Source organism: Eublepharis macularius, chromosome 2, assembly GCF_028583425.1.
Source record: "Eublepharis macularius isolate TG4126 chromosome 2, MPM_Emac_v1.0, whole genome shotgun sequence".
Lineage (NCBI taxonomy): Eukaryota > Metazoa > Chordata > Lepidosauria > Squamata > Eublepharidae > Eublepharis > Eublepharis macularius.
The window spans coordinates 34,881,930-34,905,238 of NC_072791.1; the positions used below are offsets into that span (position 1 = coordinate 34,881,930).

The following is a 23,309-nucleotide window of genomic DNA, read 5'->3' on the forward strand; positions in this document are numbered from 1 at the left end:
TTAGCTTTCCACTATTCTTTTTCAGTTAAGTTGGCTTCTAGCTTTTTTATATAACCCTGGAACTTCTGCCTATGTTTCTCTTCCTTTGTTTACACTCTCCTCTCTAGCACCTGTTTTAAATTCTGTGTACATATAGAGTTAGATACAATACTTTTTGATGGGGCTCCATTCTAGGTTATTCTAAATCTTTCTCCCAAGTTCTCATCTGCAAGTGCCCTCCTCTAAAAATCCTAACCCTAATCCTAACTAGAACAGCATGCCTGGGGAACCAAAAAAGCAAAGACAGTACCTCCTGCCTCTTTGTGTAACAGGAGCAGAAGCTAATTTGCACACTTGTAGAGAGGATTCAGTCAGTAATAAGAAGATTCTTTCATGGTTTGTTCCTCACTTCCTCTTGGTGCTTGATACTTGGCACTTTCTCACCTCTTGGTGCTTGATAATTGACATGTGCATATTGCTAAATACAGAGTAATAATTAATACATACTATTCTAATCATTCATTCCCTTTAATAGCTGATGGCAAACGCTTAGCTTCAGTTGGAATAGATGACAATCACACTATTGTTCTTTGGGACTGGAGGAAAGGGGAGAAACTTTCAGCCGTAAGGTAAGAATGTAGCTATTTATTAAAAACAGTAGCCAAAGCATAATTCAAATAGCACTAACCAGGATGAAAGTATAACTGCTGTGAGCTAGGCTGGACTATCTCCATATGTACTGCGGGAGAACAAGATCACACCTTCCTGCCCCACTCGCTGGATCCATTGCACATCTACATATGGTCATAAATTGTATAAGCTCAGGTTTTCACTAAAGATATGCCACATGCAATCTGGACATCAACTGCATACATCTAAACTTATGCATTGAGGTCCTATGCACACATTGAATTGTATCCAATTTAAAATCTCCTTTTGCGCTAGAACTCTTGCAAAAGCAGCAGCATAAGAAAAACTATAGGAACTGATTATACTAAGTCAAACTTATTGTATCTCCACTTGCACTTCTGCTTGCACAAGATTTTGTGCAACCAATTTCAGGGCACTATAATATGAAAGTATGCTCCTGAACAAGCTCAGGGAAGCACCACCCATCTGGCTGGCTGTGTGCCTGATGGCCTCAACCCTCACCCATGGACTGTGTCTGCGCGATGCCTTCCTGCATGAGTAGAGGGAGGCGGCAGCACGTGCCAGGGATGCCTGGCCTAGTGGGTGCCTCAGGAAGGAGGCAGGGTGGGAGAAGTGGTGGGGTCCCTGAGTTATCTCTGGACAGGGCCCAGCCCAGCCCAGCTCATCCGAGGATGGTAGCTCCGGAAGTCCCCACAAGATTCAGTAGAAATCTAGGATCATTGCTTGACAGCTGTGGTGAAATGGCTGAAAACGAACAAATTTAAATTGAACCCAGACAAGATGAAGTGATGCTTGTTGGGAATGCAGAGATCCTGAAGGATGTTTTACTCCCCACTTTCGATGGAGTTTGCCTGACCATTGCAGACTCGGTTAAGGGCCTAGGGATTATACTGGATCCAGCGCTATTACTAGAAAAACAAGTTAAGGCAGCTGCAAAAAACCTCTCCCTAGCCTGGAAAATGGCTTCTTACCTCGACATGGCTGACCTGGCCACCTGGATGCATGCAATAATAACTTCAAGACTTGACTATTGTTATGCACTATACATAGGTTTCCCATCCAACTAACTAGGAGACTCCAATTGGAGCAAAACGCTGCAGCTCGACTGTTATTAAGAGAGAGCAAGAGCATGAACATCTCTCTCATCCTGCAGTCACTCCATTGGCTACCCATTAGTTACCATGTTCAGTTCAAGGTATTGGTTATCCCTTACAAAGCTCTTCATGACCTTGGTCCAGCATACCTATAGGACTGCCTCTCTCCCTATGTTCCTCCATGGCAGCTTCGCTTTTCCAAACAGGGTCTCCTGCAAGTGCCACCCTGCACATCAGTGAAATCGACAGCAGCCCGTACACTGGCTTTTTCTGTGGTGGCCCCCACCCTGTGGAATGACCTGCCTGAGAAAGTCAGGAGAGCCCCCACTCTCCTGGCTTTCCGCAAATGATGCAAAACCAAATTATTCAAAAAGGCTTTTTACTCAGCTAGGTGGACTGTTTTGTAAGTAGAGGATCTCAGATGATCCGCTAATGAGTTAGGAACTGTAGACCTCACCACTATGTAGTATTCGATTCCTGCTAATGTCTTTGTGAACTTGTATCTATTTATCCTATGGCATAGTTCATAGACTTGTTCCTGATACTGACTGTACTAATCTCACACGGTGTAACTGCCTTGAGTCTCAGTGAGAAATGCGGACTATAAATGATATAAATAAATAAATAAGAAGGAAATCGCTAGGTGATGCACAAAATCTTGCACAAGTAGAATTGCACTAAATCCGTTTATGTTTTCCCCTTGCTCATTGCTGTATCCAAGCCATTATATCCAAGTGTGGATGCCCAGCAGGCTCTGAGATGGGAGAAGTGCATACAGTGGATGGAGTGCGAAGGTGCAATTTTGCTTCACCATTGTATGTAGGAAGAATATCAGCGATAAGATAATTTGCATCAGTCCTTAAAATCCTAAATAAAGTGGTTCCTTTACACAGTGGCTCACTTAATAGTCATCTTGAAGATCTAGTGCAGTCTGAAAGCCAGGGTGTAAATTACTAAATAAAATGGTAGACACTGAAGCCACCACTATGAACATCAGGTGCCTGACTAAACAGCAGTATCTTTCATAGACAAAGGTATAAAATTAAATCTGCATTTTCAGGTATGATAACTTGTTCTAGTAGACTTAAGAATATTTAGGGTAAACAGTGGTAAGTGCTGTTGTGAACCAAGTTTTTAAAAATATAGTTTAGGGAAGGGGCTGTGGATCAATAGTAAAGCATCTGCTTGGCACACAGAAGTTCCCAGATTCAATCCCTGGCATCTCCAGCTATAAGAATCAGGTAGGAGGTGATGTGAAAGTCCTCTGCCTGAGATCCTGGATATCTGCTGCCAGTGCGAATAGACAATACTGATGGACTATAGTCTGGTTCAGTATAAAGTGGCTTTGTGTGTTTTACAGAGCAGAGGTGTCTTTAATGGTCAAGGCTGGCCACTGAAAATAATATTTCAGAGTTAGCCATAAGTGTATTGTACGGGCAAGCTAAACTTTCCGTGAAAGTAAAAATAACCATAGAACAAAATATGTATTATTTTCTTAATGTAACCGTGCTCTGCTAAACATTTTAACTTTACAACTTGCGCATGGATAGCTTTTGCAGTCTTTGTTTTGTCATAATTTTGTGCCCATGCAGAAATCTTTTTCCCATGTCAAAGATAGAATATTTTGTGTATTGTTCTAGGGGGAGCAAAGACAAGATCTTTGTTGTTAAGATTAACCCTTTCATGCCTGATAAACTTATTACAGCTGGAATTAAACACATAAAATTCTGGCGAAGAGCAGGTAAGAAAAGTAATTCACTGTATTGAAATAGCTTGAAAATTCTCTTTCATTTCTCTGCACCAAAATACCCAGTTCCTGCACAAAGGGAATATAGTGACACCTCTTGTACCAACACCTAGATTCCAGTGTGTAATCTCATAGACAAGGGCCACTGCAAAGAAGAAAATAGAGATTTCTTTTGCATCTTATGACACCACCAGGGGTCATTTTGTAGAAAAAGAGCTGGAGGAACTCTTTAGCATAACTTATTAGCATAACTCATTACCATATGCCACACCCTTGACATCCCCATAAGTGTGTCATTAGCATAACTGATTTGTATATGCCACACCCCCTGACATCACCTATGCTGTCTGTTTTGGACCCAATCCTGGCCATTCAGGGCCGAAATTGGGCCTAAAATGGCAAAAAGGGGCTGAAATGGGGCCCAAAATGGTCAGAATCAGGCCACTGCTGAGCAGGAGAGTGATCCACCACCCGTCAGAGGCCCGATCAAGGCCGTTTTGGCCCCAATCCAGGCCAAAACAGGCCCAAAATGGCCGAGAGTCAGGTGGGTGTGGTCACCTGACATGTGACCTCTTTGGGGAACTGCCGGAACTGCGTTCCTGCGCGTCCCCCCTCAAAATGAGCCCTGGAGATCACAATTCAATCCTATGCAGATTTACATACTTTTTCTTGTGTATTTTTCACAGTTGAATGCCCTGACACCTCAGAATACAGGAAACTATGAAAAATGGGATTTTAAATGATGTATAACATTTGATTAAAAATTGCTTTGTGTGTCCACATGCAATATGTAATGTTTGTTCTTTGTTTTAATCAAGGAGGTGGACTGATTGGGAAAAAGGGCTATGTAGGCCCAATGGGAAAGACTGATACAATGATGTGTGCTGTGTACGGCTGGACGGAGGAGATGGCGTTCTCTGGAACATCAACTGGAGACGTGTGTATATGGAGAGATCTGTTCCTTATTAAAACTGTGAAAGCACATGATGGCCCTGTATTCAGCATGCATGCACTAGAAAAAGTGAGTGGCTTATACTTAATTACTTAAATAATACTTAACTGAAAATAAATGAATGGCCAGAATCCAAGGAGCTAATTTTTGCACGCCTAAGAGCTTAAGCATGACCAGTGAGATATTCCACCATTTCCTTTAAACAACAGGCCTTAGTGCAATATCACATATTGTTCTTGCAAGTTTTAAAAATGGCTTATATTGTTGCCTGAGGACCCACTTGGTTTGCCTAGACCCAGTGGTATTGTTCTTTGAATTTCAGTTTGTGACTGCAGGGTCTAATATCTGTTGCTATATTTTTCTGTTTTATGATTACCTGCTGTTCTGCTACCTGATTTTTTTCAGTGAGATTTTTTTTTGTATTTAACTGCTTTAAAATCCATTTTATAAAGTGCCTTGAATATTGTTTTACAAGAAAAGCTAGGTAGAGATTTTCTAAATAAACAAACAAAAACAATAGTATTAATATATGTTGAAATGAACAGATGTGGTTTAAAAACATATTTAAGCACAGTCAAATGTAAAATCGCTGAGTAATTTGTCAGTGTAGTTAAGTTCATCTCTCAGTTTTGGAGAACTAGAATTTAGTTTTTAACACATTTAAGATGAAGCTGAAAACACCACTGAAGTGTCAATGTGGTAATCTGAATGAGGGAGGGCCAGTGAAAATCATTCCTGCACCGAGAGAAATCTAGGCAGGCCAAATCACTGTCTCACCTGAGTTCAGTGGAAGCTTACACCATTCAAAGTCACTGTGTACAAATTTCTGCCACTGACTATATGTTAAGCCTTGTTAAGTGGAATAATAATATATGTGTTCGTAGGATTGCAGCAAAGGTTTGGAAGCTGAACAATATTGTTATAATAAGAACATAATAACATTTGATTTATATACTGCCCTTCAGGACAACTTAACGCCCACTCAGAGCGGTTTACAAAGTATGTCATTATTATCTCCACAACAAACAAAAACCCTGTGAGGTGGGTGGGGCTGAGAGAGCTCCGGAGAGTTGTGACTGACCCAAGGTCACCCTGCTGGCTTCAAGTGGAGGGGTGGGGAATCAAACCCGGCTCTCCAGATTAGAGTCCCGTGTTCTTAACCACTACACCAAACTGGCTCTCTTATTAATAACATAAGATATTAGTAGAGATTACAGTGCAGAAAATTTCTGCTGTTCATTTTCTAATATTTTTCAGGGATTTGTAACTGGAGGCAAAGATGGAGTAGTGGCTCTTTGGGATGACACCTTTGAACGGTGTCTCAAAACATATGCCATCAAAAGAGCTGCCTTGGCCCCTGGCTCCAAAGGTGATTTGTCCTATCTGCTTTCCATTGTGTTATAAATTTAAATTTTGGTATTCTGATACATCAACAGATTTCTTACATAGTGTGGGGAAGTGTGAAAGTTGGAGTTTTAAATGCCATTAAAAATGAGGCAGTGTTCTATGTAGTTTGATCAGTGCGGTCTCTACTCCAACCTCCATCTGATAGGCAGGCCCTTAAGAGGCTTCTGAAAGCAGTAGATGCAGATGTGGCTTGAGGTAAACAGGGAAACTAACTTTTATTGACTTTCTTGGGTGAAATAAGGATGTTCAATAAAGAGTCTTGAGACTATATGCAAATATTACACACAGCGTTTTCTGGGCTCAAAAAGTTCTAATGTTTCAGTTGATAAGCTAGCAGAGAGCAGCTATCAGCCAAGCTTTGGTTCCTGAGGTGAAGCTTTGGCCTTTCCTCAGCCATAGGATTCTCCTAGTGTAAGCTCCTTCTGGAAATTCTAATAACTTAGCTTGCCACCCTGATAACCAGATTCTGAGGCAGCAGTCTCTCTTCTTTTAAGTGTTGATTGGAATTAGCCTGCTTTCCCCCAAAACCCAGGGTCTGAGACATATAAAGTCTCCTGAGAAAGAATTTCTTCCCACCTAGTCCTCTGAAGGCACAAACCCTATCTGAAAACATTCATTGTTTTAGCCTTCTCGGGAACCTCCAATCATACTCTCCAAAGGCTCAGATCCTTTCTGACGAGCGCTAACAGTGTAACAGGTTTTTCTCTTTTGCTCCCCTCTCCTATCCGCATATGTAACAAAAGGCAAGACCCAGCTAACTTGCACAGAAACAAGAGAGGGAAAAACCCCCACCAAGTCAAAAGCGTATCCAAAATTTACCAGAACAATTTAAAGTGGCAAGTGCTCAATTTCTCATGTGCAACAACAATTCATAGTCAATACATATTGTGTAATTAACCCCACAGGTAATGACTCCAAGGTACAAGGTAAGTCAGTTCAGCAAATAGCCTTGAAATATATCCAAGGTACAAGGTAAGTCAGTTCAGCAAATAGCCTTGAAATATAAACTTTTCTTTCTTCTTTCAGTTTGCAATGTGACCAGCGGATTGATGGTGATTGAATCCAGATGCCCAAAACCGGGGCTGGCTCTTCCTCGCGCAGATTTTCGTCCCCACAGACTTCCTCAGGGGCATGTCTGTGGGGACAAAAATCTGCGCGAGAAAGAGCCGGCCCCGGTTTTGGGCGTCTGGATTCAATCACCATCAATCCGCTGGTCACATAGCAAACTGAAAGAAGAAAGAAAGAAAAGTTTATATTTCAAGGCTATTTGCTGAACTGACTTACCTTGTACCTTGGAGTCATTACCTGTGGGGTTAATTACACAATATGTATTGACTATAAATTGTTGTTGCACATGAGAAATTGAGCACTTGCCACTTTAAATTGTTCTGGTAAATTTTGGATACGCATTTGACTTGGCGAGGTTTTTTTCCCTCTCTTGTTTCTGCCCCTCTCCTATCCGGCTTCTTCAGCCTTTATTGGCTATTACCCACTTTCAGGCTCTGGCTCGGGGGCATCAGCATCTGGGGGAGGTGGGCCTTCCAGGTTGGCCCTCCTTCTTTGCAGGTCAAAGGGTGTGCCTCAGAATGGGGTAAGGAGGGGGGGGGGTGTTCCAGCACCCTCTTCCCTCTCTCCCTCTGTCAGTTTGACAGCTCTCTCTCCACTCTGTCTCTTGCTTGTCTCACTTCTCTCTCTCGTATCCGCTCTGTCTCCCAACACTCCTCACTGGCTCCCCCTCCAGGTGCTGACTTGTCCCTGATGCTCCCTTCCTCCTCCCAGAGGTACTGCCAGTCATGCTGGCCTATCCCCGTGTGGTTCCCATTCCCCCCTCGACCTGGGCTCCACCTCCTTCCTTCTCTCTCTTGGAGCCAGGTGGGGCCACCTGGCTCACGCAGAGCATGTTCCTGGGTCATCTGCTCCTATACGCCATGGCCTAGGTAGGTTCCCAGTGAGCCATTGGCTCTAGAGGGCCTGGCCGCTGCCTGCCCGTCCCTTGGGGATTGACATTCCTTTCAGGCAGTCCCCACCGCTTGCCAGACTGTTGCGGGGATGGTGTTGTTGGGGGCCTTCTAGGTGGCTCCTTGGCTGGCCCTGAGCTGGGCTGGCATGGCGGGGGCTTTCCTGGTGGGCTGGACCCCTGGCTCTGGCCTCGGCTCTGGCCTCCACTCCCATGGTCCCTGCCACCGCCGCAGGTCGGGCTGGCACGTAGGAGGCCTCCCCGATCCCGGCCACTGCTCCTGCGGCCTCTGCTGCCATGGTGAGCCAGGCTGGAGTGTCGAGGCTTCCCCATCTCCTGCCACCACTCCTGTGGGCTTGGGTGAGTCCTGGGATGGTGCAGTGTTCAACCCTGCACACCCACTCTGCACATACACCAAATAAGAAGCTTCTCCTGTGCTATCTGAAGTATCTCATGTCACTTTAGTGGCATGGCTAGGAGCTGTGCTGCGGCTAATCCCACATCGCAAGGGTAATGTCAAAAGAGCCTTTAATTGATTGAAAAAGCCTGTTAAGTCAAGCCATCTTGGTTCAGATGCAGTGTCAAATCATAATTCTATGTGAATGAGCCTGGAAGAAGGAATGATTTGTTCCCAGATTGAGGTCTTGGTTTTCAGAGCTAGTGCAAAATGCAGTTTGCTAGATCAGGTGCAACAGTAAACTGCCGTTTACAAAAAGAAGGAAATAATTAATTCACTTACATAGGAGGAGGGATTGTGTGAGTGCAAGTCTTCTAAGCTTGTCCACACAATGCCAGCAATGTGAAAGGAAATCTGAGTGAAAATAACAGCAAACTTCTAATGTTGTATAGTTGTCAGTGCTGATCCATTAGGGTAAGTGAATGGGCTGAGTCTTTGTGAGTGGATAGAGGAATGAAAGAAAAGACTTAAACTCTGGATTGTAAAATGGGGACCACAACTGATTAACATGACTGTTCAGCACTAGGATGGGTGCCTGCTTCCAGCAGCATTCATGTTTTATTTTCATCCTGCCAAACTACACACAAAGCTGCCTCCTGCCTAGTACACACAGTAGGTGTAGGAGGGAAAAGTCGCAAAAGTGCTAAATGGTTAGACTGTGGCTCTGAATCTCAGCCTGGATGTTTTCATAAAGCTAAAGGCATAATTTCACCTAAAAAAAGTTTACTAAATTTTGTAACCTTCAAAGTAAGATTTTAAGAAGTGGATTGTATACACTAGGTATGCACAATAAGCAATTATAATGTAAGAACTCTTTATTAATGCCAAGACAATACTAGAATTTAAACAAGAGGAGGATTGAAAGCTAATAAGTTTTCTTTCTAATCATAATGTAACTACATGTTGGGAGATAAGTGATTGGATCCTCTAATCTGTTTTTTACTCTAAAAAACCATGGGATTGTTATTTTGATCTCCTCATCTGTGTTCCTGATTTTAACCTCATCCCCAAGGGTACAATTAAGGAAAGAACATGGGCTAATGTAGGGTGCCTGTCATCTTTTCTAGTTGGGGCTAATTGTACCCCAGGGCTGGTGGTGGTCTCAATCAGGAACATGGTGCAAGGGGGACAATTTTAACCCCCCTCTCACCAGCAGCCCTTTAGAGTAAAAAAAATTCTTTGGCAGATACAGCCACAGATCTCCAATGTAACATGTAGCCCTAATAAAGCTAATAAAAACATACTTTATTTCTCAGAATAATGTGATTTGCTCTAAAACTCTGTCCTTCTTAGGTCTCCTTTTAGAAGATAACCCCTCTATACGTGCCATATCATTAGGACATGGTCATATTTTAGTGGGTACAAAGAATGGTGAAATACTAGAAGTGGATAAAAGTGGACCAATAACTTTACTGGTTCAGGTAAATATAGACCATTTGTTTATGTTTTTGCTTATCAAGTTGTGAAACTTTAAATTACGGGTGTTTATGAGTGTTCCTTGAGGGGGCTTATTTATTTATGTATTTAAAATATTTGTATGTGCATGTATGTGTGCCATCAAGTCACAGCCAAGTTATGGTGACCCCTGCTGACATTTTCAAGGCAAGAAACATTCAGAGGTGGTTTGCTATTACTTATCTCTGCATAGCTACCCTGGCCTTTCTTGATGGTCTCCTATCCAAATTCTAACCAGGGCCAACTCTGGGTAGCTTTCAGGATCTGTTGAGATGGGGCTTATCTCATTCAGGTCAGGACAAAATGTTTATATCCCACATTATTTCCTTTGACTTAAGGTGGCTAACTGAAACCATAAGTAGGAAGGGAATAAAAACACAATAGTCCATTAATAAATAAAAAGGCACCGATTGCAAACACAAATTTAAGCCCCCTCTCCTTCTACTCCATGTATCTGATCAGAATCAGCTGACACATGATTAAGAATTGAGTTCCAAGCACAGAACTCCCACATCTGAATGCCAGAATCTGGGAAGGACATGAGGAAAGCACATTTTGTAGTCAGGGCCAAACAGATATCAGGACAACAGGACTGTGGACTTAAGATATGACTCTGTAAGTCAAACTAATATTATTGTTGTCTTGTTCAGCAATCTAAAGCAAGTCTACTCAGAAATAATTCCTATGTTAGTCATTGAGTCTTACACCCATGAAAGTGATCTTGCAATACCAGCCTTTGCCTGCTTAGTAGGTGGTAAACCCTTCATAGGCGACAGCATTTTTCTCTGTTCCAAGAAAACATAGCCTATATAGGTATCTTTCTAGAAACTTTACTGTGCCTCCTGGAAACTTTAGTCCATTTCCCCATCATTTAAAAAAAACTTTTAAAAGGTTAGTTATAAAAAAATAATTAATGGATGCCTTCCTGGTAGAGCACAAACAAGTAAAGTGTAAAAATATTACAATGCCCCCATTCTTAGAAAAATTCTCTGGTGTGATTGTTGACTCTGGCACTTATTTGGCAACAGATTGCATGAAGTGCATGGTCTGGTGGGATTGGCTTTACTGTGCAGAAGACTTGCTGCCATCTACAGATAATATAGAAGAATGCTTTCTTTACTATAACCTCTGCCATAGAATATACCTCAAAAATTGTGCTATAGTGATGGAGCAGGGCCAGTCAGGCAGCATTTAGAACATAAAATATGTGTGTTCTTCCTTTTAACACCTCAGGTTTCTGGTCTTTAGCCCTGAACATATAGGGTCACCTCAGGAACATGGCTACTGGCAGCACTCCAGAACATAATAAGTTACAGAAAACATAACCTAAGCATCAAGCATGCAAAAATTCTGCATTGTTGGAGATGATGCCTACATTTCTAAAGCCACTTTTATTCTCTAGCAGTTCATCCTCACACTTCAGCAATTTGTGATCTCGTCCTTATCCAAGGAACGTGTGTTTCTTCTGTGCATTCAGTAGTTGCTTTTCAAAATATCTGATTTTAAGCAGCTGAATCTTGCATTTATTACAAACCCAAGGTGCTACTATTAATGTAATTTCAACTGCAAAGTAGGGTATTTTTACGCTGCAAGGCTTTCAGTGGTTCTTTAATGCTATTTTAGATAGTGTTCTGAAGCCACAGCCTTCCATTTGCAAGACCTGAGCAAGGCTGTTAATGATAGGATGTTTTTGAGGACATGAATTCTTAGGATACCTGAATTCTGACTTGCCATAAGTCAGAAACAAGTTGGTAACACATAAAACACACATGGATTTCTACTGTTTTATTTTCTACCTGCTTTACCTGATTAATAGTTTTAGTATTCTGTTTCTGCTTACTCCATATTTTAGTATATGTATTAGTTTGTTTTATTTTGTTTTAAACTGACGTGTGTGTGTGAGAGAGAGAGAGAGCTCTGGTTTGGGGGCTTTAAAAATAGGAAAGCAATCAACTATTTTAAATAAATAAGAGAGTTAGTGGGGCCAGTACAGCAGACTTGATATATAGCATCAGACTATTCATTTATGGCCCTCCGAATCATAATCATTTCCTGTATGACTATGTGTTTGTCTAGTCTTTTCACAGTTTTGGAACTAGTTCTTCATTGTGCTGCGCAGATGACCACTCAAGTTTTTGCTTGGTAGCATAGCAAATGAAATTGTATTAAATTTTTTTCTACAGGGTCACATGGAAGGAGAAGTTTGGGGCTTAGCTACCCATCCTCATTTACCTATTTGTGCCACTGTGAGTGATGATAAAACCTTAAGAATATGGGATCTTTCTCCAAGCCATTGCATGCTAGCAGTTAGAAAACTGAAGAAGGGTAAATTGCTGGGTTTTTTCCCCTTATGTGCACACTTTTCTTTAAATTCTAAATTGTTAGAGATTTGTTAAGTTTGGTACGTTTTTAAAAATCAAAATATAAGAAAATCTAAGTTTTTAAAAGTGTAAGACTGAAATGGAGTACCCAGATGGAGATGCCTAGTTGCCAGGGCAAATGAGGAGTTTTCCTTGGCAGAAGGGCCTCATGGAAGTTAACTGAAACTTTTACTGCGCAAGTCCCTGTGGCAAGCAGCTGTCAACAGATACTTCAGTATAATAAGGCTCAAACTACACTGCAGGAAAATACTAATTTTATACTACTAGGAAGCATCGTTTTGGATCCAGCTAGCCTTTTCATTCAACCTCACCCCATTCCTCTCCTTACTGCAGCCCCATCCTGCGTGGCTTTTGTACATAAAGGTCCCATGGTCACCAGCATAGTATTTTAGAGGTCAAAGGGAACCTGCTTCCTTCCTTTTTCATCAATAGAAAAGCTGTTGGATCCAACCTGTTATTAAGTATTAATCAGTTTAATTTGTGGTTTTTATAATTCCTAGAAGAACTGTGCTTAAGGTGGCTGGACAACAGGGTTGTGTTGGCCAGGAACCACTGAGGAGTTGGCTACAGAGACAATTATTGTTAGATATTGGAAAGGAACATATGATATATACTTCCCCTTCCGTACTGCCCAATAATTGCTAACCTTCAGCTCCAAGTCAGACATTAATTGCAGGAGAGAATAATTTCTATTGCTCTTCTCTCTTGTGAAGAGATGATGTGCACAGGCAGCAGTCAACTCTGACATTATGTGCTAAACTTTAATGTACAGATGAAATAGTGTGAGTTACTCCCCAGATGCATGTCTCTAGTGAGAAACGTGAGTGCAGGTAGAGAGAGACTGCTTTCTGCTAGGCTTTCTGTTCCAAACGAGACAGGCAGAGCTGTTCAGGCGCTTGATACAATGCTTGGGCAGTTGGACAAGAAACAATGCCTTGTCTACTGCTAGTACCTCCTTGGGAACCAAGTAGTATAATTTGACCTGAGTAAAATAAGCTCTTTTATTCACAATGTCCAGGCATCCAGCAGGAGGTGCAGGGCAACTATTCTTACCTCATCTCATGTCTCCTTGAGGGTGGTCCAAATGAAAGTACAATTTCACCCACTGTATAACTGACCTGGGGCAGTGAATTCCATAAGTTCCAGCAATGGCCACTACCTTAGACAACCTTAAAAAGGGTTGCACAGATTTGTGGATGATAAATATATTAATAAATACTAGCTGATATAGGTAAATGAAACTTTTATTTTCAGAAGCAGATTATGTCAGATCATCAGATGTTGGGAACAAACAATAAGGAGGCCTGTTTGCCTTCATATCCTGCTCATAAGAGTACTGGAGGTATCTGGCTGGCTATTGTTGGAAACTAGATGCTGCCTGGATACCAGATGCTGGAAGGACTAAATGAACTCTCAGTCTGATGCAGTAGGGCTCTTCTCCTATTTTGAAGGCAGGAGGGAAAAAAACCCACTACCAATACCCCCAAACCAGCAATCAGTGTAAAAAATGGCAGCATACTCACACCTTGCATAGAATTTAGAATATAGATTGTGCCATTAGTAAGAATGAAGAAGTAATTCATTCAACATGATCCTCAGCTAGGAACTCAAGAGACAGCAGTGGGGAAGGACTGCTTTCATATATTGATTGGCCAGGTGTTGTAGTATAACACTATAAGTGCTGGGTCATGAAGTAGTCTAATTCAGATTTCATAAAGGCCATGGACTTACTTGCTGACCATGGGCAAAGTACTGCTGCCTCAGCCCTTCATCTGCGGCCTGGTGATAAGAATATTGATCTACTTTACAAGGTTGTTGTAAGGATCACTGAGAGGTTATATATGAACTATTCTGAATGTTTGAAACTGTTAGCAGTCAGACCCCTTCCCCAACTGCAAGGGCAGTTTGTGGATATGAAATATCATAAAACTCCTTGCCGTATTTCCTAGACATTGCCTGGCCTCAGGCAGGGAGGATGCCTGCCAGCCTGGAGATGGGAAAGTTACCAAACGATGAGTCATAGGGGAAATGACTGACTGATGGCCCCCATGCCCCAGAGAGCAACAAAGATAACGAGGCTTCCTTAGACAACTCCCTGCCTAATTTCATCAGTGCCTTTCCTCTCCCACTTACCTAATCAAGGCTATTCAGCACATCTGATAGCCTTCCTGTCCAATACTTACCAGTTCATCAAACAATATTTTTACCTATAGTATAGACCACCCCAGATAGTAATATCATACCCGTCCCAAGTTATTGTCCTACTTCCAGACAAGCCATCAAGTCACTGTCTTTTGGAGCAAGATGTCAGTTTTGCTCCAGGGTACATTTTGCCCTATAACTGGGCTGCTGAGACATGTGCTCTGTGTGAGGGTGCCTTAATACCTATCCATATGCCCCAAGTTCACTTGAGCTTTTTTCTTCTGTGAAATGCTGGTTGTTTTGCTGCTCCTCCGTGGACCTCCTCCTCTCTCCAAGACTATGGCCCTTCCTCTGAAACTGCTTTCCCATTTCCTAACTGCCTTCCTAGTTAGCTCTGTGTATATGCTGAGCATGTTTTCTGTATGCTCGCCTTCTATTTCTCTATTAATAAAAAAACCCTTTCCTGTTGAATATCCACCTGTTTATTTGAGAGTTTTCTAAGGGAATTATCCTAGTCAACATAGATGGAAAATCCCAGTTACCCACTCTCACTGCCTTCTTAATCCTAATTTCCCACAACCAATTAAGGAGACCTCCTATTTAGGTAATACTACAACATACATGCTAAGTATTTACCAGCCAAACCTCTAGCTAAAACTAAAATGTGTGTTTGAATTTGTCAGGAGGAAGATGTTGCTGTTTTTCTCCTGATGGGAAGGCATTGGCAGTAGGCCTCAATGATGGAAGTTTCTTGATGGTAAATGCAGACACCCTGGAGGATCTTGTTTCCTTTCATCACAGGAAGGATGTTGTTTCAGAGATACGATTTTCTCCTGGTAAGTGATGAGCTTCTAATGTAATGATGCCCACCATAACTTTCAGCTTTGTAATGTACCATTCTGACAAAATAATATTCCAACTCACAAGTCTCCAGTGGAAACAATTTAAAAGGAACCCTTTCTCATGATACCTATAAAGTCACAGCAGGGGGAAAAAAACCTAGTATCTTTAGATGCCTTTTCTTATGATCTTAACATAATCAAACAAATGTGCAGCAACTGCATTTTGTGCTTAGCGAAATAGTCCCTTCTCCCTCAGGCAGAGGACATCTTGGGTGATTCCCACCATCCAATTAGGGAAGTAGAAACTAATTTTCTTCCTCTTCCTGTCTGGCGTGTGGGACACCCTCTCTCTTCAGTTCTGTTCCTGCCTCCAGGGAGAACAGTCTAGTAGCAGACTAGCTCTGCTACTTTCTTATTAGGACTTTGGTTTCACTTTCACTTTCTCAGTCCTACTCCTTTGCTCTTCTCTTCCTTTAATCTTTCCTTTGTCTTTCAAACTCTGTTGACTTAAAACGTTCATAGTTCCTCCCTATCTTTTTGCTGTCCTCTCCTGTCTCTTACTACTCTCCCTGGCTGATTGAGAGGATCACAGCAGCCATTTGGGGCAGCCACCTACAAGATGGATGCCAAGGATTCTGAGGGCAGCTTCCTAGACAACAGAGAGGAATGCTCCCCAGTATTCACGTCAAACACAATGGGGATTGATGAATCCTGGCAACGAGTCGGCACTGACATGCCTCTGTGGCTTGTGCAGTCTCCTGGCTACAAGTCAGCCTCAGAGCCACAGAAGAGCTTAGAAAGGCCCATCCCACTGATTGGGAGGTGAATGCACTTGCACGATCCTGCTCTGCAGCTGGAGTTGGCATGTTACCTCAGCCCAGGCTTTTGGTGGGAAAAGACACCAGGAATCTCCTCAGCTCTGGTGCCACAGTGAATGTGCCCATGCCAACCTCCTGGCTATAGATTCCACAGCAGGCTTTTTCTCTTCAGATCTAGCCCTGCCTTTACAACAGGACTCTCCCTGTCAGATGGGTAATGTACGAAGGGCACAAACTTGTCTGTGTCTTTGAACCTTTTAACTTCCTAAGGCTAACCATGAGGGAGGAAATATATAATCTTTGCTGGGCTGAAACCTCTGTTAATAGTGGTGTGGTGTCTACCTCCTCCTTCCTCTATGGGTGAGGCTGTGGCTCAGTGAAAGAACTTTGCCTGCAGAAGGATCCAGGTTTGTTCCCTGTTAACTCCAGTTAAAAAGATCAGGTAGATGATGGAAAAAACTTCTTCCTGAGACCTTGGAGACCTGCTGCCAGTCTGAGTAGACAACACTGACCTTGATGGACCGATGGTCTGAGTCAGAATAAGGCAGCTTGTAATATTTAGCAGACAGGGATCCCCACTGAGCAGGGGAATCGCCCTCAGAGAGCATCTATAATGATAAGGAGAAGGAAGAATTCCTTTAGATGTGGAGGAGGAGGAAATATCCCTACCAGAACAGTCAGCCCAGCTATCTGAATCTGAGGTCTACCAGTATTTACTGCCTAGACATTCTCAGCCTTAGGGCTGCAAGAATTACCCTTGAGGGAGGAGGACCCTTAGACAGGGAATACTAATCCAGACCCCAGGAAAACAAGAGTCTCTTCCTAGGGAAGGTTCCCCAGAAAAGATCATCCCATTTTCAGAATATTTTGGGAGACCACTCAAGGCTGAGTGGTCTAAACTATCAGCCAATAAGCAATTCCCTAATGTGGTTTTAAAAAACCAAACTGTACTCAGTAACTGACTTTGCTATGAGATATTGCAGGTACCTGCGATTGACACTCCAGTGGCTACACTTCAGTCATCTGGCTCCTGTTAGAGGACAAGCAAGAGACATCTTAGACAAGGAGAGAGAGGTCATGCTGAAGAAAGCTCACGAGTCTATGGCCATGGCTATAAAGGCTACAGCCATTGCCTCCATTGTCTCCAGAGCATCAGGAGTATGGATCAGAAAACTGATCCCACTTCTCCCATACAACAATAGATGCCCCCCTTGAAGAGGCAAACAGAATTTTAAAGCCCAGTACCTTCAAAGCAGACACCATCCTGGATGCAGTTACCTTTTCTTCCAGGACTATGGTCTCGACAGCAGTAACAAGTAGGCACCCTTGACTAAGAGCTTGGCCAGCAGTTTTACACTCTAACAATATCGTCCTGGCTTACCACTTTCAGAGATTTGGGGATGCCCTGAGAAAGATTTGGGTCAAAACCCAGGACAAAAGAAAGTGTTGCCAAAAAAACACTCAAACAATCTGAGAGGCAATCCCTGGCCCTCAGCCATTTTATTCACAACACACTCTACTGAGATCCAGACAGGATTCCAAGCAACCATCCTGGGGTTAATCTAGATATCCCTGTAATAAGGCGGGGGGGGGGGGTTCCTTTCATGAACCCACTTGTAATATAGTGGTTAAGTAACTGAACCGTGTTGCAGTACTCTTGCTGGTTCAAATCTCACTACTGCCATGAACTTACCACATGGCCTTGGGTAAACCATTCCTCTCAGTCCCAGCTCCCCAGCTGTATTGTGAAGATAATGCTTACTTTGTCCCAAGATCAAACAGACAGTTCTTCACACATGGAAAGAGATCCAACCTTGATACCCAGCTCTCTGAGACAGGACTTTCAAGCCATCCCTGTGAGAGGCCAAGAACTCCTTACCAGCAAGCCTGGGTCAACACGCAGGCAGACAGCTGGACCTTAGAAATAGTCTCACAAGGCTATTCCATAAGATTTGAAAGCTACCCACCAGAACATTTTGTCATCTCTCCCCTACGTGAAATCTTAACTCAAACTGTAATCCCACACCTGGGCATTCAAGCTGTGGTGCATGTTCCCCACAATGAAAGAGGATGGGGGAGTCTACTCAATCTTCTTCATAGTCCCTAAAAAGAATGGAACTGGAGGGCGTTTTATACCTCAACTTTTTAAACAAGTTTATCAAGTTGCGTCACTTCTGAATGGAGATTCAGTCGCAGAGGCCGTACAACCAGAAGAATACATGACATCTACAGATCTCATGGGAGCATACCTCCATGTACCAATTCTGACAGCCCATCAACAATACCTAAGATTTTGCACAGAAAAAAAAAATCAATTGGCTGTTCTGAGCCATCCCTTTTGGTCTGTCCACCGCTCCAAGTGTGTTTCCAGATAATCTCCTGATCAGATCACATTCAAAAGAAAAATCTCACCATGGCACTCAGTTCACCATTCAGTTTCTACAAGCTGGAACACCTGGGGTATGATCATGAAAAGAGTGTTGTCTATCCCTCACTAAAGAAAAGATCAGGAAGACTAAACAGCTGCCCAAGATTGTCATCAGAGTGAGAATCACTTCAAAATCACTTCTCACAACACTACCCAAACTGATGGGCTTGCTAGTGGGCAGCAACAAGGTGATACCTTGGGATCATCTACATGCAAGACACTTCAGACCTTTCTCAGATCTTATTAACAACAGATCATGGAGAAGACAGATCTTCCCATTCAGGTACCACTTCAGATCAAAAGATCCATGACCCCTCGAGAACAACAAATACACATGCAAGCATCACAGGTTAGGCACATCTTCCATTCAGTGTCTTGGAAATGTGAGCAATTTGTCTGGCCCTGTTCCAGTTCAGAGATCAGATAGTGAATTCACACATCCTGATCTGTAGGGACAAGGTCTCAGACAAGACATATGTAAACAAGCAGGGGGGAGACAAGACCTCGAGATGGCACAAGGAGGCGACAAGTATACTTACCTGGGAGGAAGGTCACCTAGTCTCGATCAAAGGCATATCCAGTGTCCAGGCAGACTGGCTGAGCAGGTAGACCAGTCAGCAAGCTGAATAGTCCCTTAAGAAAGATCTCATCTAATGGATAACATCACACTTCGCAACACCTCTCATGGACCTGTTTGCAGCCCAACATAACCATCAACTACCAAGGTACATGACAAGGTTTGTTTCCACTCACAAGCAGATGCTCTGACATCACAGTAGCCAGTAGGCTCCTCTTATGCATTACCATCCTTACCAGTAATACCCAGACTCCTGAGAAGGATCAAGGAACAGGGAGTGAAGTGCTAGTGATTGCCTCTTGGTGGCCCTGCAGACTGTTCTTTTCTACACTCCAACAGATGGTGATATCTCCACCCCTCATCCTACTGACCTCTCCAGTCACATTACAGCAGGGAATGATCTGGCACTCTCATTTAGACTCACTCTGCTTAACTGTGTGGAAATGGAAAGGAAAATCTTCCTAAAATAGGGATATTCTGGAGAGGTGGCTAACACTCTCCTAGCATCCAGAAAACAGTTCACGGTCAGAATTTTCAATTCCTCTTGGAAAACCCTCACTCAGTGGAACAGGAGGAAAGCACTGGACATTTTACACAGCCCTGACCAAACATCCGTTTGGACTGGCCAAGGATGTTCCCCTGAGAAGGCTGAGAATGAAGACCATCTTCCTTATTGTGATCACATCTGCCAGAAGAATCTCAGACCTAAGTGCACCATCAGTCAGACCTGAACTCTGTATCTTTCACAACAATAAGGTGATACTTCATACTGTCCCCACCTTTCTTTCAAAAGTCTATTCCAAATTCCATAGGTTGCAAGAGATAAGGCTACCATATTTCTACCTGTACCCTAAATATACTAGGGAGAGGCTCTGACAAAACCTAGACATCAGAAGGAAGCTCAAGGCCTATCTGCCTCAAACAGTACAAATCAGAAAGTCGGACTTACTGTTCATCAATATGTCTCTCCTCAATTTCGGGAAGAAAATTCCCTCAGCAGCCGTGGGTGCCAATAGCAAAACATACATTATCGAAGCTCACAAAGCTCTCATTGTAGAGGTTCCTAATGGAATAACAGCTCACTCTGTGAGGAGCTCTGCTACCAATGCAGCATTACAGAGGAACACTTCCGTAGAAGAAGTCTGCAAGGCAGCAACATGGTCGTCGATCTCAACCTTGGTGAGAAACTACAAATTAAATGTATGTTATTCAGCGGACACCACCTGTGGTAGAAAAGTACCGCAGCGCATGATCTTGGATGAAGACCACATCCCACCCCGAAAGTAGAAACTGCTTTGGAAGCACCCAAGATGTCCTCCGCCTCAGAGGGAGAATGGACCTTTGGACACTTACCGTGAAGGGTCCTTTTCCCCAAGGAAAGGAGGACATCTAACCTGCTACCTCATTCTTCTACCTCCTCCGGCTTATGATTTATTTACAGTACATGCCAACGCAACAGGTGTTTTTTCTCAGTATTGACAGTTGCTGAATGATAAATTCAATGTTACCGCTTTGTGGGGTCACCTGAACTGAAGAGAGAGAGTGTCCCACACACCAGACAGGAAGAGGAAGAAAATTAGTTCCTGCCTCCCTGATTGGATGGTGAGAATCACCCAAGATGTCCTCCTTGCCTCAGAGGAGAAGGACCCTTCATGGTAAGTGTCCAAAGGTCTGTTCCGGTCATGTTCTGACCCCCACTATCCTGCACACAAAATTGAAGGCGTGGAGAATGTGATAGCCTTACAGCAAGTACATCTCTGTGCACTAATTAACGTATTCTGATTGTTTCCCTTATTTAAGCTTGCCTGCTTGGCCCCTACTGGGGCCTGGTTATTTTCAGTAGTGACTCCCACTTAATGGAACAAACTCCCTGGGGTGGGGGTGGGGAGCTGGCCACCATGCTTAGAAGTGTTCAGGAGGTACTGGATGTTTTATTTATGAAAGCTTTTAATTCAGTAGGCTGCCAGCATTTTCTTGGGGATGGGAGGTCAACTGGTTCTTATTATACTGTTGGAATTTGGAATTTGGAGTCACCTTGATCTGCAAGGAAAAGATGAAGTATAATATTTTAATACATAAAAACATAAAAATGTTCACTTAATTCAGAATGGTATAGAGAGGGGATAAATCCTAGCACTGCGTTTTTATCCTGCCCTTCCTCTAAGGTAGGGGTTCCCAGTGTTTTAACCATGGGTACCATGACCTTTTCCTCTCACCCACCAAGTGCTTTTAGAAATTGGGTGGGGTCAGGTGGGGCTATTACCTACCAGGGCTTCTGATTGGCCATTGGAGATCTGATTGGCTGTGCAGATTAAATGTTGTTTCAGAAGCAGCTGCCACCATGGTTTTATTCTGTTTTTCATTCTTCTTTTTAAAAAAATTACTTCTTTTATCCCCTGCATTTGGGATTCTTCTGCATGTGGAGAGGGCACCATCTCCCAAGGTGTCTGTTTTGTGATTGCGCCCACCACTCTGTGTCAGAATTTCAAACGTACCCACAAAATCAAAATGATTAGGGACCCTTGCTCTGAGAGTCTTAGGGCAGAATACATGGGTCTCCTCTTAATCTGTTTTATCCTCACAGTAATCCGGTAAAGTAGGTTAAGCTGAGAGAGTATGATGAAGGTGATTAGCCCACTATTCTTTATGGCTGAATGGAGAGTGGGACAAATTCAAATACTGTCCATTACACCACCCAGACTCTACTAACAACCAAACACCCACAAAGCCCCAGCATTCACAGAATGGTGGGCATAAGAAGGTACTATCTTTGGTATTATTCTGCACCAGTTTTGGAAAAAAAATATCCTGGCTGAATGTTCTGTGCTGGAGTTATGCATCTGGAAGTTCATTCCTACAAAAACATTTTTTAGAACGATAAATAAAACTAAGAAAACTTTTCTTTTGTTAGGCAACAGCTAATACATAGACAGAGGCCTTCAGAATGTTCTGATATTGTTAAAGATGTACAGATATTTTGGTTATGCTCCATCTGGGAACTGGCATAACTCTGAAATATGCCATGACTAAATTTTTACTAATATCAGACTGTTGTATTTTATGTGTAATTAAAGAACATTTATTTAATTTCAGTGTAGTTAGCACTGAGTTTGATTCAGACTACTATAAACAGACGTTACAAAAAAGATCTTCTGCCATCATTCCTTCTTTTTACATCCCCCCTCATCCGTTTGGGATGGTTGGGGGACCCTTGGGAAAATTGTGTATGCAATGGAAAGGAGGAATCGGCAGAAATTTTCTCCTCTCCACCTTGCACACACTATTATGTGGTAGGAGCAAGTTTACGTCTAGAGAGGTAGATTTGTCCAGATTCTTCCCCCTCACTGCAGTCCCCTACACACCACACCATTCCAAAAGGTCCCCTGACCAACCTTTGGAGGGAGCACAGGAGGCTGCAGAAAAAAAGAGGCAAAGATCCTTTCCTCAAGTACCATGTAGCTCATGATGGTCTGGACCTAGGGTTCCCAAGTGTGATTGGTGGGAGGTGGCAAGCCTCAGAGGTTGCCTGCCACTGGCAAGCACCCCAGGAACGCACTAGCAGGCACTCCAGGGGGCATGACGACATCACTTCCAATAGTGACATAATCACGCCAGCCACGAGACTGCTCCTGTGCTTCATTTGGGGCCAATTTTGGCCCCAAACAGGTTATATCGGCCCCTCATGGAGCGCGGGAGCACTCCCATGGCCAACTTGATGATGTCACTACTGGAAGTTACATTATTGCACAGGTGCTGGAGCGTCTGCACAAAGAGAGAACAAACCATCAGCATGAGGCAAGTGCCAGGTCCCCATTCCCCAAATGCCAGGAGGGTATAGGGACCTGGCAACCCTATCTGGATCCAATCTTCTGTAATGTATCCTATGATTCCATTCCAATAATGGAATGGGGCAACCTGTTCTGCCCACAGAAGGCTCATTGTACCATAGGGATGATCTTCCATTAGCAGAATATAACAATGGGATGTAACTTTGTGTTTTGGGTAACAAGTCTGGATCAGCAAGTATTTTCAAATTTACTTTATCTGTCTAGAACCACCTACAGCTTTGAATTGTTAATATTTGATTTGAATTAGAAGTTCCATAGAAGCTTCTGTCACTCTCATTCAGTTCCATCCCATTGTAGTATTGTTCTTGTTGGATGACAATGCCTATTGTAAGGGAATTTTCAGAGGTGAGGTGGGTGACAGGTCAGTACTTTTTCAGTGGTGGAAAATCAGCCTGTTTTATAGATTACAACAAGGCTTTTGACTGTGTGGATTATAAAAAGCTATGGAGAGTGTTAAAAGAAATGAGGGTACCACAACACCTGATTGTTTTGATGCGCAACCTGTACGCTGGACAAGAGGCTACTGCCAGGACAGAATATGAGGAAACAGAATGGTTTCCAACTGGCGAAGGTG

The 23,309-nt window shown here is 43.0% G+C and overlaps 1 protein-coding gene across 3 annotated transcripts in view; it reads left to right on the forward strand.

Moving 5' to 3' along the window:
• Nucleotides 1–23,309, forward strand: part of EML5 (EMAP like 5) — a 188,815-nt gene that overhangs the window by 113,539 nt on the left and 51,967 nt on the right. For all 3 annotated transcript variants that reach the window (XM_054971582.1, XM_054971581.1, XM_054971580.1), the window contains exons 16-22: nt 515–608; nt 3,365–3,465; nt 4,290–4,492; nt 5,681–5,792; nt 9,538–9,665; nt 11,883–12,024; nt 14,906–15,058. In XM_054971582.1, the coding sequence (XP_054827557.1) occupies nt 515–608; nt 3,365–3,465; nt 4,290–4,492; nt 5,681–5,792; nt 9,538–9,665; nt 11,883–12,024; nt 14,906–15,058 (933 nt within the window). The remainder of the gene's footprint in view (nt 1–514; nt 609–3,364; nt 3,466–4,289; nt 4,493–5,680; nt 5,793–9,537; nt 9,666–11,882; nt 12,025–14,905; nt 15,059–23,309) is intronic.